The sequence below is a fragment of the Salvia hispanica genome, chromosome 4 (genome assembly GCF_023119035.1).
Source record: "Salvia hispanica cultivar TCC Black 2014 chromosome 4, UniMelb_Shisp_WGS_1.0, whole genome shotgun sequence".
Lineage (NCBI taxonomy): Eukaryota > Viridiplantae > Streptophyta > Magnoliopsida > Lamiales > Lamiaceae > Salvia > Salvia hispanica.
This window is the reverse complement of record NC_062968.1, coordinates 55731648-55748014: the sequence shown is the minus strand read 5'-3', so window position 1 is coordinate 55748014 and position 16367 is coordinate 55731648. Positions and strand designations below refer to the sequence as shown.

Genomic DNA, 16367 nt, shown 5'->3' with positions numbered 1-16367 from the left:
ACAAAGCACCACAACTCATGAAGTTTGTACATGTCCATGTTTCAATTAAATCACATACTTGGGTATATTCAAAATTATACTCCATCTATATCAGCTAAGTAAGTCGTGTTATTTTTTAGGATGTCCAAATAATTTGAATCTATTTTTGGCAAAAGAGTAAAATGTCTTAGTATTCTTATTTTGCCACTCTCATACTTTATTTTGCATCAGATGAGAAGATCGAACTAAAAAGAAAAGAACCATGATTTCAATTATTGTGGAAACGAATTGTGGATTTATTGAAAACCTAAAGAAATGAAGCTAGTATTTAATTTGTCCCAAAACTGAGCAACCATGTTATTATATGCAAGCTGAAGAGGCGCAGACGCGCAGTGATGGAACTACATATATGGTGGATAGCATAGCAATTTTGTAATTTTATAATCCTTTGATATTTTTATGTTAAAATTATAATTTTTTTTATAAATATTACTCTATCCGAGAATTTAATAACTAGGAGTATAAATTTAAGTTAGTTAAATTTGAGAATATTTTAGTTAGTAGTAGTAATTTAATATATTTTGTTCATTTCTTTATAAGAGAGAAATATTATGATACAAAAATTATACATGTACTAATCATTTTGTTAAAAGGAATAAGTACCTTATAGGAGTATTAATATTTGATGATAGGGGTTGATTATCATCTTATGAGTACTGAGAGAAGCAAATTTTAGTTTTCGATGGGGTAACTGTATCCTATTGATATTTAAGTAAAAATTTTGATTAGAAAAAGATGGGAGTACTTTGTGGGAAACTAGATGATGAATTTCTACCATTCCCTATAAATTATTAACCAAGAACTAGTCAAATCATTTTTGAATAAGTAGTCAAAGTCATTTTTTATTGGTAAATTAATAAACATAATATTTTTAAAAATGCATCACATTAGTGATAGTCATTTGACTTCAATTTGTTTACTGATATACACGGTTGCTTCTTTAAATGAGTAAATTTTTTTCTAGCAAAAAAATATAAAACAATACCTCTATGTTTTTCTACAATGGAATATAATGAATGTAGGAATAAAATAAAGATATGAATGAAATGACAATTTATTTGCATTTTCTTTACATGTTCATCTTGTTCTCCCCTTCACTCTATCGTACCACACAAATTAATAAATAGAATAGAAGTACGAATCACATTCCATTATCTCTAAACATTTATTCTCTCTACTTTATATACTTTTATACTCTATTAACATGTTAAATTTTATGTTCAAACGAAATGCATCACTTAATATTAAATACAATAGGTATAAGCTCTTCATCTACTATTATATTGTTGTACTTATCATCAAGAATATCACTCCGATCATCTTTCTCGATTTCAAACTATTCGGTCGATCGAGCTTTCTTTATTTTAGGCTAAAATGGGTTGATCTTAACCATAACCCCTCAATTCTTTGGGTTGCGAGTCCGGCATTTCCGAATGGTTTCAATAAAATCTTAACATCTCCCATCTTCATTGACGGAAAATAGTCTTAAAACTGAACGTCAAAGATTTTAATGCAAAATTAGAAATTGAGGGATAGAAAATTATGAGAAAAAATGTTAAAGTATAGTAAATAGAAAAATAAAATTACTTTATTACAGAGAAATTTACCTAAATAAATAAAAAGTAATTTTGATGGACGAACTAATGAAAAAAAATATAACGAAATGAGGTAATGATTTGATCTTAACCATAATGTTTGAAACTAAAATATAAAATCACACATTTTCAATTTTTGTAATTGTTCCATAGTGGTTAAAATCAAAATAACTATGTCAAAATCAAATATGCTATGACAATAAAATCATGTCAGTTTAAATATATTGATATATTTTAATTAATATTAAATACATAATGACATCGTTTCTAAAAAACATCGGTTTTTTTTATATCATTAATTGATTTTGCTAATGAGTTTTAATTTTAATCATTGTGAAAAAGATTAAAAACATTAAAAAGTTTATATCGTGTTGTCTCAAATGAAGACGTTTAACTTCGAATTGCATAAATTAGTGTCGTTTAATGTATAACTTACATATATATTTACATTGCTAGAGGTAAAGTTCTGACAAATATTTAGCAGCAAAGTTTATAGTTGTAACCCCCCAATTAAGCAGAATAGAGATGTCACTAAAACCTACCTACATTCTTATATGATAAATATTAATTGAAAAGTTCAGCTGATTTCAAAATAAAATTTCGAAATAGACAACACCTCCACTTCAAGTTTGAATTCAACTCCAACATAGCTTTTTTTCAAGTCCTTACTTCTATATAAACCTAATAAAAAAAAATGCCAACAACGAAGATATCTTGCCAACAAGACGACGTATTCAAAAGCTTTACAGTCAACCTTTCTATACATACCAAAATATTTGTTTATACAATCTAACAACTCACTAGCCAACTAGGTCCCTAAGTTTCAAACTGGTTGTTTTCTTCCTTTTACAAAATAGTAGCTAGGATATTTAATTGGTAGCATCCAAACCCAAGTTTAAGGATGATCTAAGCAAAAATCCACATAACATCGTGGTCACCATTAAATCCACACCAACAGCTAGTCTTCACCCAGTTTGATCTCCAGCACCTGAAACCATTTGAAAAATATTTGGGTTGAGTGCCAGAAAACACTCAGTGGGTATTACATTCGTTCAAACATACTTTCATGCTTAAAAATAAACAACGATAAACACACTTTATAACAAAGTTTACCCTTCTTCATTGGATAAGAGACTCAATGTGATCACATGAATACTTTACGGTTACTTATCTAGACATTTAGTCACAAAGTAAACCGTCTATGCTTGAAATTCGGAATTCCTCTTGCCTGAAGTCTCAAATATCCAATCATTTTGTAAACAATGTTATAAACACAGTTAACATGTTCACATGGCATTTTAAAACATGGTTTTGAGTTATAGAAAAACCCAATCATTTTGTAAACAATGTTATAAACACAGTTAACATGTTCACATGGCATTTTAAAACATGGTTTTGAGTTATAGAAAAACCCACCTTGACGATCTCAGAGTACAGTGCAATATGTGTGAAAAGTTCCTATCCTGCCAGCTCGTCTCGACCTACAAAGTTTGTAATTCTAACTTAGAATTCTAGTGTAGGTCCATAAATGACATAAGTTAGGAATTTCCTAGTAGATGGGATCATTTGCAGCTAAGCTTGTCTCGAACTGCGGAAGAGATATTGACAAACTAAGTCAAGCTACTGACTTGATTTGAGAGTTTAGAGTATTCAAAAAGAATCAAAAGAAAATGAAAAGGGATTTACTTCTTTATTATAGAACCCAGTGAACTCTTAAAATGGAGTCAAATTATAAATTTTATTTTTTGGCATAACAAAACTATTCCCTTCATTTTTTGTAACTTTCGACAGCAAAACGGTAAATCAAACAATATCAAAATGAAGACCCGAGACAAGATTCTCGAAGCCTATCAGAATAGGTTCAACGTGATATAAAAATACACGAAAAATCCATGATTTCACATAAGGAAAGGGTTGAACAGGTTGCTGCGTCGCACAGCGGCGACCTTTCCCCTTTCTTTCCCAAAATTTTAGACCAAAATCCAGAAACAGGGAATACTTATCTAACCTATACAGCAAGAGGAAGAATTGTGGTACAAATTTCATGGGATTTAACTAATTTGTTTGGCAAAACGATGACCACTTTGTGAAGAAATTATAATCCATACCTCTTAATCTTTCTTTTTCTTCCCCTTCTCCTTTTCTCCTTCTTTTTCTAAGGTTTTGATTCTGATCTCTCTACTAAACACTCACGTCTCTACATATGTACACTCAGTACACTAATCTAAGTTAGAGGCCTTCCAAATGTTTAAAACTAATTGGTAGCTTGAGATAAGTTTGAGCAATTTCTATAGTTAATATAAAATTGGGCCTAAGGTTTAGAATAAATAAGAATTAGATCAAATGGGCTTCAGTTGCAACATAAATCAGGCCCAATTATCATGAAAGAAACTTTAGTCAATCCCAACAATTCTTCCTTAAATCTAAATTCTACCTTCCAACAAAGATCCTCAACTAAGGTCATGACTTTTCTTATGAATGAGATGTCTCTAAATGCATAGAACTTAACCAAAAAAAAATATACTTTGGTTCTAAGTTGACAAAATTTTCTTACTATATAGTATTTTAAATACTATATTTTCCGGAGTGTTACAATATTTCTACAGTTTAATGTAAAGGGATTTTTTATTAGGTGTTTGAGAATATTAAAATTATTTTGCAAACATTAAAATCTTAATCAAATTAAATATGGAGTCAATATGTTTGACAAAAAAATAATAAGAAAACTTTCAGTAATTGTAAATCATAAACCCAACGTTTAGAAATATTCGAACTTTATTTTCCTTTATTATATTTATTTATTTTAACAGTATAAAATTACATAAAACAGAAAATGTAACGTGAGTGATGAGCTAACGGCAGCAATGGCAATCTCCGGCTCGTTGTTGCTGGACATCGCGAGGAGAACAACATCCTCTGGGGCACTTATGTGACTCCATACGTGCATAACTTCTGATCATCTTCTCACCTTCTTTATCTGAATAAAATCATAATAACCATCCTTCAAAGTAATTTAAGTTTGAATCCTATCTATTCCTTCAAGTTCCACCAATCTAGTTCAAAGAATTACCTGAGAAATTTTGATTAATACTTCAAAGAAAAAGAAGTGCTTACATGGAAATGGATGGAGTTGTCGAGCGTCTGCAACTTGTGAAGAAATGAGAAGAGCCATAACTAAGAAAAGAGCAATAGTTTCGACTCTTTTGGAAACCATTTGTGGATTTGTAGAAATCCTAAGGAATAAGTACCTTATTGGAGTATTAATAATTGATGATAGGGGTTGATTATTATCTTATGACTGAGAGAAGCAAATTTTAGTTTTGAATGGGGTAACTTAACGTATTCATATTTAAGTATAAATTTTGATTAGAAAAAGATGGGGAGTACTTTGTGGGAAACTAGATGATGAATTTCTACCATTCCCCATTAATTATTAACCAAGAAGTAGTCAAAGTCATTTTTGAAGAAGTAGTCAAAGTCATTTTTCATTGGTAAATTAATAAACATAAATTTTATAAAAATGCATCACAATAGTAATAGTCATTTGACTTCAATTTGTTTACCGATAGACGGTTGCTTCTTTAAATGAGTAAATTTTTTTCTAGCAAAAAAATATAAAACAATACCTCTATCTCTTTATATGACGGAATAGAATAAAGGTATTAATAAAATAAAGATATGAATTAATTTGCATTTTCTTTACATTTTTATCTAGTTTTCCACTTCACTTTATTGTACTACACAAATTAATGAATAGAATAGAAGTACGAATCACATTCCATTATCTCTAATATTTTATTCTCTTACTTTATATACTTTCATACTTATTATCTATCCAATTAACTTGTTAAATTTCGTGTTCAAACGAAATGTATCATTTAATATTAAATACATTAGGTATAAGCTCTTCGTCTACTATAATAATGTTGTACTTGGGGCATCCACAATGGGACGTCCTAAGCGACGCCCTATGCATCGCCAAGTCAGCATTTCATCCTCCTCCTATTCCACCTGCAGTGGGCGGACTATAGCCCGCCCTAAGCGACGCCCTAAGCATTTCACTATTTTGTATTTATATTTTTATTATGTTTGCAAATGTAAATAAAAATATTAAACAAATAAAAACAACACAATTTTTAGAAATTCTAATTTTACTTAATTAAAAAAAAAGTTACAAAATAAGAAATAAAAAAAAGCTGAAAATACAAAAAAAGGAGGCTAGTCTAAAGAAGTCCCAACTTGCGGCTGAGGCCATCGATCATCCGCTGGATGCCCTCGATTTGAGCCGGGTTGGTCGCCTGCATGAGGGTGTTGTGCGCGTCCAACAACGTCCGGTAGTCGGAGGAGGCCGCCAAATCCGCGTACGCATGGGCCGCGGTCGAAGTCGCGGACGGCGTTGAACTCGGGGTCGGCGACGGGGCTTGCTCAGGCGGCGCGACGGAGGAGGATGTGGCCTTGCCCTTGCCCTTGGCAGCCTTGACGCCGGGAGGACATCGGTGTGCCGGAACTCTCATCCTCGAACACCGGACTGTTGAGGTCCATCGGAGACGCGCCGCTGTCGCTACTTGTATAATCATTGAAGGTGCGCTTCGACGCCCTTCTCCTCGTCGCCGTCGATTGGGGAATCACACCACCAATGAACTTTTACTTGTCCCTCAAGAGCGCCCAGGACTGGTAGTGCTTGAAATCGCCGTACAATGAAATGTACGACTGCATCGCTTTGTCCCGCACATCCGCGAGACTCTCGCCACTGCCCTGCTCCCTCTCGCACTTCTCGTACTCCGACGCGAACAAATTTACCTGCTTCTTTATTTGATCCCAGTGCTTGCGGAGCTGCTCCCTGTGGCGCTTGTACGCGTTCGCCGGCTTGGCCTCATTGTATTTCTCGTCGATGCGCTCCCAATATGCAGTCACCCTCTGGTTGTTGGCGTACACCGGATCCTCCGAAACATCAATCCAACATCTCGTCAAGACGATGGATTCGGGGTCGGAGTAGTTCGTCCTTCCCGGGGCGAACTCTTCACACACCTCCGTTGTAGGCAACTTCTGGGCTCGTGTCTTTGTCCGCTTCTTCTTGGTGGCGGACCCGGAAGTGGCGGCGGCGGCGGGCCGGTCGCGAGGTGAGGCGGCGGCGGAGGGGCGGTGTGGAGACGGCTCCAAATCGGACAGCCCGTATGAGTCGGTGGAAAAGTCGGGATCGTACTCGGCGTTGGTGTCGAATGACCGGTATTCGTCGGGTTCTGTACCCGGCCATCGTGCACCACCGAACATCGGACTATTCGGATAATCTCCGGATCCATTTTGCTTGAAAATGTAGTGAATTTGATGGTAGTGAAGTGAGAAAAATGAAGTGTGAATGAAGTGAATTTGATACATATAGGTTTTGAAAATTTAATAAAATTAAAAAAAAAAAAAAACTAAACCGCGTCGCATCGTCCGTGACCCATCGTCCGCCTCGTCCACAGTGGCGGACGATGCGACGGACGACATCGTCCGTCACATCGTCCGCCCCATTGCGGAGGCCCTTATGATCAAGAATATCACTCGGATCATGTTTCTCGATTTCAATCTATTCGGTCGAGTTAGTCGAGCTTTCTTTACTTTAGGCTAAAATGAGTTGATTTTAACCATAATCCCTCAATTCATTGGGTTGCTGCGTCTGGTAGGTCAAAATGGTTTCAATAAAATCTAACATTTCCATCTTCATAGATGGAAAATAGTATTAAAATTGAACGTAAAAGATTTTAATGCAAAATTAGAAATTGAGGGATAATTAAGAGAAAAAATGTTTAAAATCTAGTAAATAGAAAAATAAAATTACTTTATTACAGAGAAATTTACCTAAATAGATAAAAAGTAATTTTGATGGACGAACTAATGAAAAAAACATAATGAAATGAGGTATGATTTGATCTTAACCAAAACTAAAATATAAAATCACACATTTTCAACTTTTGTAATTGTTCCATAGTGGTTAAATCAAAATAATTATGTCAAAATCAAATATACTATGACAATAAAATCATGTCAGTTTAAATATATTGATATATTTTAATTAATATTAAAAACATAATGACATCGTTTGTGAAAAAACAGCGGTTTTTGTTTTCACATAATTAATTGATTTTTCTAATTAGTTTCAATTTCAATCATTGTGAAAATGTTTATAAACATTAAAAAGTTTATATCGTGTCGTCTCAAATGAAGACTTTTAACTTCGAATTGCATAAATTAATATCGTTTAATATATAACTTTACATATATATTTACATCGCTAGAGGTAAAGTTCTGATAAATATTTAACAGCAACGTTTAAAGGATTTTTTATTAGGGGTTTGAGAATATTAAAATTATTTTGCAAACATTAAAATCTTAAAATCTCAAATTAAAAATAATTAGTCAGGAGATTTTCGGGCAATTGTGAATCATAAATCCAACGTTTAGAAATATTCGAACTTTATTTTCCTTTATTATATTTATTTAATTTAGCAGCATAAAATTACATAAAATTAACAGAATAGGTTGGTTGGCAACGTGAGTGTTGGGCTATCAGCAGCATTGGCAATCTCCGGCTCGTTGGCGGCCAGGGGGAGGATAACAACATCCTCTCGGGCACTCGAATCCAGTACGTGCATAACTTCTGATCATCTTCTCACCTTCTTTATCTGAATTAAATCATGTAATTAATTAATAATCATTCTTTCAAAATTTGAATCCTATCACTACTTCAAAGAATTACCTCAGAAATTTTGATTCAAAGAAAAGAAGTGCTTACGTGAAAATCGATTGAGTTGTCGAGCGTCTGCAACTTGTGAGGAAATGAGAAGAGCCATAACTAAGAAAAGGGCCATAGTTTTGACCCTTTTGGAAACCATTTGTGAATTTGTAGAAAACCTAAAGCAATGTATTGGGGATTTATATAATTAGACCACTTGTAAAAATTCAAGAAGCAACTAATTAAAATTCAAGAAGCAACTGTGTAGGACTTTAGCAGACTATGTGTGGATCCGGCCAAAGTCCTAAAAACAGTAGTAATTCTTTTATTTTAGTCTGTTTCCTAAAAGAAAAAAGTTTTATTTTAAGAAATAGACTCTACGAATCACTTACACTAATTTCACTTTTTTTTTCTCCCCAGTTTTCTTACTCTATTTTACTCCTTCCGTTTCTTTATAGTTGAGTCATTTTATTATTTCGGAAAGTTTCTTCATAGTTAAGTCGTTTCCTTATATGGTAACTTTTTTCTCTCTCTTACTTTACTTTCTCTTACTTTATTCACTTTATACTTTATTCTCTCTACCTTTCCTCTCTCTTACTTTTTTATCTATTTATTTAACACACCTAACATTCATTTTTAAAACTCCGTGCCGAAAAGTTCCGCCTCAACTCGAAGAAATGGAGGAAGTAATTTTTTTCTTTTTCTTACTCCTTCCTTCTCAAGTGTCGTATTCCTTTTTGAGTTGCCCCAAGTTACTTGAGTTATTTCTATTTCTTTTACTTTTCTCTCGTCTCTCTTACTTTATTCTCTCTTCTACTTTATTTTACGTTATTTAACTAATTAAACACAATTTTCTAAAATTTCGTGCCGAAAAAAATGCCTAAAATAACGTGAGACGAATGGAATAATTTTTACTAATTTTATATTAAAATTTGGGTTGTTTCAAAGTTCCTGTTTAAGGAAATAAAGGGAGTATAACTTTTCAAAGTTCCTGTTTTAGGAAATAAAGAGGGTATAACTTTTCAAACAATTGATTTTCTTGGAGGACATTAAAGAGTTCTTAATGAGAAAACGATGGGAGTAGTTAGCGAGAAATTTCCATACGCGTGTTATGAAATTTGAGTGATGAGTTTATATACGTCTCCATTAATCTGTGGTTTTTATATGTGAACAACATATATTGTATAAATAAGATGATTCAAATATTTTGTGCAATTTTCAAATTTTTGCAAATGTAATTTTTAATTTTAAATGAACATATCTATGAACATCGTATTTTTAAATTATTCTCATATTAATTTAATCAGGATGGATAAATAAAAATTCACTTGCAAATTATAAGAATTAAGAAAGAATTAAAATAAAAAGAGATGAGACTCCCCATTTTGTTTTGGGCTAGCCTATATGGCCATAATGATTATAAAATATTGAACTCACATGGATTATCTTTTGGGCTAACCCATCAGGTAGTGCATATAATATATTGAACTTATGATTTTTCTTGATAACTATATTCTTGTAATAAAAAAATGATCGCTTTTTCTCAAATTAAAATATTTAACTTTGTACTCTTAGATACATAAATAAGTAATGTTCCAACATAAACTTACAGAATAATCTATAAATTCCATTGTGAGGGTAAAGATTTGATAATTAGTACTACTCCACTTTACGTTAATTATTTTCTTCGATTTTCATGCAAGAAATTTGTTTAGACCATCTCCAACCTAGCGGTGCCCAAGGTTCAGGACCGGCGGTTACGGTACGGAATCGCCGGTTCCGATTTTAGAAATTATTAAACCGGAACTGAACCGCGAGGGTGTTTCGCGGTTACGGTTCCGAACCGGCAGTTTTTCGAACGTTTTTCACAGTTCCGAACCGCCGATTTTTTGCGGTTCCGGCACGGTTTCAGTTTGTAAAATTTTGAACTTGAACCGAACCATGGTTCAAAAATCAACGGTTTCGGTTCGGGTAAATTCTCACGGTTTCGGTTCGAGACCGTAACCGGCGGTTACGGTTTCGGTTTTAACCGTCGATTCGGTAAACCTTGGGCAGGTCTACTCCAACCATCTACACCAAACTCAAACTCATTTTTGAGTATACGTTACACCAAAAAGTAGTTTTACTCCAACTATTTACACAAAATTTACACCATTTTTGGTTTTTGTCTCACAGAATATTTGCAGTAACACCATATTTGGTGTTGTTTCAAAAAAAACACTAAAAATGGGTTTGAGTTTGGTGGATGGTTGGAGAAGATTTCTACCTCAAAACTCATTTATGGAGTACGGTTGGAGATGGTCTTACCCAACAAGAAAATAATGAGAAACTTTACGATTAATCAGGAAAATTCAATCAATTTTCAGGCAATTCCAAAATTAATCAATCTTGGGCTATATTTGATTCGGGCCAATCGTAAAACAACTAATTTATTCAAAAAAAAAAAAATCGTTCCTTTAGAAATAAATGGACTTTGTGGGCTGAATATACCACAACGCCAATTTGGGCACTCAAAACGTGCATCAATATCCATCACCCATGGATGCAACCAGCAAAGGTGCATGTGACTCCAAATAAAAAAAGAGTAAAAATTGAATGGTACGGACATAATGTCTAGTATTGTCTTCAAGTAATTACAATTACAGAGAGAGAGAGAAATTGAGGAGATAAGTGGTTTATACAGTTATGATTTGGTTAAACACCCTATGGACAATATGGATCACAGAATTTTTATTCCTGAAAAATGTGATAGAAGCCCCGAATTTTAAAGTGTTTAAAACATCACCAAATTAGTCATTAATTTTAATTTGGACTGTTACTAAATAGTGTCCCGGTACACCGTACTTGTTAAGTTTAAAATGTCAAAAAACTCTTAACTAAAATCGTTCAATGTTTGTGACGATAATACGAAGGGATTTAAATAAAATACTCTTGAACAAGTGCTCCAAATACGATTAATTTGATATATTAATATAAGTCAGAAATGAAAGTGGACCAATACAAATTAATGTGCAAAGGAACCAATCTCAGCAAAGAAGGATTATTCCAATCTATATGAACGTTTTTTTTTTTTGGTACTAAACCTCTAGACAAAAAATTAAGAGCATCAGTAATACGGATTTGGGATTTGGATCCCCTGTTGTGGCTCCAGGCATAGCAGGGGCTGCTATTACACACAACATTATATTTAATAATAAATTATAATATTAAAATATTATTTAAAATAGTAAATTTTTTTTTGTTTTAAAAAACGATTGTGTGCAAGAGCAGCTCCTGCTGTGCTTCAAGCACAACAAAATATAACAGGGGATCCAAACCCTTAGTAGTTAGTACACATAAATCTCGAAACAATAACTGCAAGATCAATATACGAATGTTCTACTCAAAATCACTACAAAATAAAAGGAGTCAATATAAACATAGATACAAATAAGGCTTAAAAAAGAAAACTACTAGCTAATTTAGTTCACACACATCCAAAGAAAAAGGTTGTAGTTGAGCTAGAATGTCAGCCAACTCGTTTTCAACAAGAGTAATTGGCATTCTATCTATTGGATTCTCCTTTGAGCATGACACTCCAATACTCAAAATCCTACCAATAAACTCCATCTTCAAACCTCCTATCTCTAATTGTGGATCAATTATATCCATTAACCCATGTGATAAAGCAGAGCTCACATATTTGTGGAGATTTACCTCACCACCAAACAAATCATTTGTTGGTCTTTTATTTGTGAACATCTCTAGAAGGATGATCCCGAAACTATACACATCCCCTTGCATAGAAATCGAGCCAAACGTGCCATATTCTGCACAAAAATTATAAGAAAAAGAGTTAGATCCAAGCTAAAAAGTCATCATTTAGTAAATTCGAATATATCATTCAAGAATATACCTGGAGGGACATAGCCTAAGGTACCCTTGATCCCAAAGGAACTCGTGTTGCTTTCATACGTCGAAGAAAGTATGTTTGAGGCAATCTTAGCTAATCCGAAATCCCCAACACAAGCAACCATGTCATGATCTAAGAGAATGTTGCTCGGCTTCAAATCACCATGGATAATAGACGAGCCACTACCAAAGTGAAGGTATTTAATCCCATGAGCAATATCTAAGGCAATGTTAAGCCTCTGTATTATGCTAAGACTCTTCAAATCTTCACCACTTTCTTCCTTATTGTTGTGAAGCCATTTGTCTAGACTCCCGTTGACTTTGAATTCATACACCAATGCTTTGAAATCATTGCCTTTGAAGTCTACACCATCACATACACTTACAAGTTTCACCAAATTCCTATGCCTTATGCCTCCCAATGCTCTACACTCTGCCATGAATGTCTTTGAGGCCCCTCTGACATCAAGATTAAGCACTTTGACTGCTACAACTATGCCTTTCTCATCATCGAGAACAGCTTTGTAAACCGACCCGAATTTCCCAGAACCAACCATGTTACTCTCAGAGAATCCATTTGTTGCTTTGAGGAGATCTGCATAAGAAAGCCTCAATAGCTGGCCACCGATAGCATCCTCCGATGAAACAATGGGACGAGGACTTTCTTTTGTTTTCTTGCACTTGAGAAATACTAGAATCACAATACACAATCCTCCAATAACCATTATAGGGATCAAGATCTTCCACAAAGTAGACAGTTTTGCCTTGGAAGATTCGACTCCTTTGCATGTAGGGAACTTTAACTCTTCAATTCCGCCACAAAAACCTTGGTTTCCATCAAGAGAAATTGAACTTAAGTTCGTAAAAACTCCTCTTGATGGAACTTCTCCTTGTAGCCTATTGAAGGACAAGTTGAGCTTCTCAAGCTTCAAATTCTCCAAAAACGAGGGAATTGATCCAGACAGATTGTTCCGCGAAAGATCCAACTCTAGCAAGCCCATCAAAGAACTCATTCCTGCAGGAATCTCACCTTGAAGAAGATTCTCATCGAGGTAGAGGCGTTGCAAGCTAACGCAACTACTCAAAGAGGTGGGAATCACTCCCGACAGTCTATTGCTAGACAAGTCCAAAGCCGCGAGATTTCTCAAAGAGCCAACTTCACTTGGAATAGAGCCCTCAAGCGCATTGTGAGAAAGATTAAGCACAATGGAAAGAGACGAAAGTCTCATGATTTCTCGAGGGATCAAACCAGTGAACTTGTTTCCCGAGAGGTCTAACTCTAGCAAGCTGGAGAAGCTGCCAAGACTAGAAGGCACATTTCCAGAAAGCTCATTCCCATTCAGCTGGATTCGACTCAAAAGAGTCATGTTTCCAAACAACGATGGCAGTTCGCCTCGAAATCCATTCCTTCCCATAAAAAGGTTATGCAACTTCGAGAGCTTTGACATTGACACGGGAATTTGGCCATCGAGAAGATTGTTAGACAGATCAACCACATCAAGATTGACAAGATTTCCAATTCCTAAAGGAATGCTTCCATGTATCTGATTCTTGTGTATGTCAAACATATTCACAAGAACAGACAAATTGGCTAAGGATTCCGGCAAAGAACCACTCAACATGTTCTCACTAACATCGAAACGCTCTAACTTGGTTGAATTTGTCAGTGATGAAATGAAGCTCATGTCATCTTCAATCAAGTTTGAATGTAAAAAGAAATCTTGAATTAAGGGAAGCCTCTCAAGGTTTGGTATGGGTCCAGTGAATTGATTAGTGGACAACACAATCCACTCAATCAGGGAAGCATTAGAAATGAAACTAGGGATGGGCCCACTAAATAAGTTTCCCTCAAGAAGTAAAACAGCAATGTTAGGAAGTGTGACATCAATACTAGGAATAACTCCTTCAAGACTATTAACAGAGACATCAAAATATATAATACTAGATATGTTAAACAGAGCATGAGGAATGCTACCAGTGAGGTTATTTTCACTCAATTGAAGAAATTCAAGGCCGGGGAGGCGGCCGAGTGACTCGGGAATCTCCCCGGAGAAATTGCATGATCCTAAAGACAGCCTTTGGAGGGTAGTTATGTTACCAATGGAGGAAGGGATAAGCCCGGAAAAGTGGTTTCTTGAAAAGGATATTATTTCGAGTTTTGGCAAGAGGCCTAATTCATTAGGTATGGCTCCGGAAAGAGAATTCAATGTGAAATCAAGCCGCACGAGACTGGTGCAGTTGTAGATATTTTTTGGTATTTCACCTGTGAAGGAGTTGTTTCTTATATCAAGAAGCTGAAGGTTGGTTAGGAGAGTGATTTGTGGAGGGATTGGGCCGCGGAAAGAGTTATCTCTGAGGGTGATATTGGTGAGAAGAGAGAGGTTACCTATGTGCGGGGAGAGGCTTCCGACGAGGCCTAGAGAGGGCAAGGTTAAGGCGACGACTCTGTTGTCGCGGCATTGGATGCCTCTCCAGCTGCATAAGGGGAGTGTTTGGTTCCATGAAGAGAGAGCTCCTTGTGGATCTTGGAGGCTGGATTTGATGGCTAGTAGTGAGAGTTGGTCTGTTTGGTTGGTGGAACATGTTGTAGGTGGAAGAAGGGTGAGGAAGAAGAAGAGTGATAGAGGAAGAAATGTCATCAAGTTTGCCATGCTCATGAATGAGAGGATAAAGATGTGGATTCATGTTCATAGTTGAAAATTTATATTTATAATTAATTTCATTAGTTGTTTGAATTTAGATTTTGTGGACTAGTAGAATCTCATGCTTTCATTCATGATTCATTGAAATTTAGGTGGAGACGAGACAACCGTATACATTGACTTTGAATTATGCAAATGACGTTAACTAGATCAATATACTCCCTCCTATCTCATAGAAATAGGTTCTTTAGAGTTGACACGAGTTTTAATACGTAATTAATAAAGTAAGAGAGAAGCAAGAAAAGTCGTTAAATTGTGCAGTGGGGTGTGAGACCATTAATAATAAAGTAAAAGAAAAGAAGAAAAAAAGTTATCATAAATAGATATGGACTATTTTTATAGGACAGATAAAAGAAGAAATATGATCTATTTTTATAGAACTTAAGACAGATAAAAGAAGAATATGATCTGTTTTTATAGGACGGAGGGAATATTTCATTTTTGTCTACTATGCGGAAAAGGTGAAATCTAAAGTCTAATGATTGGGTAATTGACTTAATGATGGGGAAATGTGAAAAAATGGAAGTGGATTAAAGCTTACACTTAATTAAATGTACAAAATGTAGAGTCGTAATCGATCAAATTTGTGAACTGTGAACAGTATAATATACTAAAACTAAATTCAAATATCAATCATATTACTAACAATTTTATTCAACTATAATATCCTGATATGTTTGTATTTAAACATATTTTTATAATTTTGTTTTTCTCTAGTATTTACTTATCATATTGGTGTACATAATTAGATTACTTTTTACTTGTAGAATTTTTTTTTCTCAATCTCAACTATCATTACATAATTCATAAAAAATTGTAGTTGTTGAACATGTTTGAAGGGACTTATTCAAACGGGAACTCATTTGATTTAAATTTATTTTATTTGAAGTTTGAACCTTACAATGGACATACACGGTCTTCGAATATTTTAAGTTTTTCAAACTTTAACCAAAAAAAAAAGTCTACTGCTTTAAATTATATTCATTTAATATTTTATAGTGGCCTATGTTAGTGACTTATAGATATGGTTTGACAGTTCTATTCACACTTGACAACTTGCTTTTATCCGTAGCAATGCGCGTCCAATATGATCAAATATGTCGTTTTTCGCAAAATCTTATCCCCAACAAGAATTTATGTTAATGATAGTCAAAACAATAACATAAAAATTTATTAAATTGTGACTTGTATGATGCATATTTTTATGAGTTAATGGCCACTCTATAGCCCTTTTCATATGGCAAAAGCAAAATCCATCTAGATATATAAATTTTTAAAATAGTAAGTATTAGTTATTTTAGACTATTAGGCCTCTATACGAAGATTTTCATGTAATGATATTATCTACCATTATGGCTGGCAAATTGTGCGTGTCGGGTCGTTATCGTGTCGACACGATAACGACACGAACACGATAACAACAAA

The 16367-nt window shown here is 34.3% G+C and overlaps 1 protein-coding gene and 1 long non-coding RNA gene across 2 annotated transcripts; both read right to left on the bottom strand.

The window, feature by feature from the left end:
- Window positions 1-2376: 2376 nt before the first annotated feature.
- LOC125223805 lies at window positions 2377-3887 on the bottom strand. Its single transcript, XR_007176782.1, has 3 exons — window positions 3743-3887; window positions 3051-3115; window positions 2377-2622 (listed from the first exon to the last, which is right to left on the bottom strand). It is a non-coding gene; the product is annotated as an uncharacterized LOC125223805 (long non-coding RNA).
- Window positions 3888-11691: 7804 nt separating this feature from the next.
- LOC125218944 (probable LRR receptor-like serine/threonine-protein kinase At3g47570) lies at window positions 11692-14907 on the bottom strand. Its single transcript, XM_048120759.1, has 2 exons — window positions 12245-14907; window positions 11692-12158 (listed from the first exon to the last, which is right to left on the bottom strand). The coding sequence occupies exons 1-2, from the start codon at window positions 14895-14897 to the stop codon at window positions 11806-11808; spliced, it is 3006 nt and encodes a 1001-aa protein (XP_047976716.1). The 5' UTR covers window positions 14898-14907; the 3' UTR covers window positions 11692-11805.
- Between the last annotated feature and the right edge of the window lie 1460 nt (window positions 14908-16367).

Bases quoted from the DNA above. Each gene is read 5' to 3' on its own strand.
- LOC125218944 (XM_048120759.1), bottom strand. From the start codon at position 14,897: ATGAGCATGGCAAACTTGATGACATTTCTTCCTCTATCACTCTTCTTC. The intron at 12,159-12,244 runs GTATATTCTTGA...ATTTTTGTGCAG, and splicing joins CTTAGGCTATGTCCCTCCAG to AATATGGCACGTTTGGCTCG.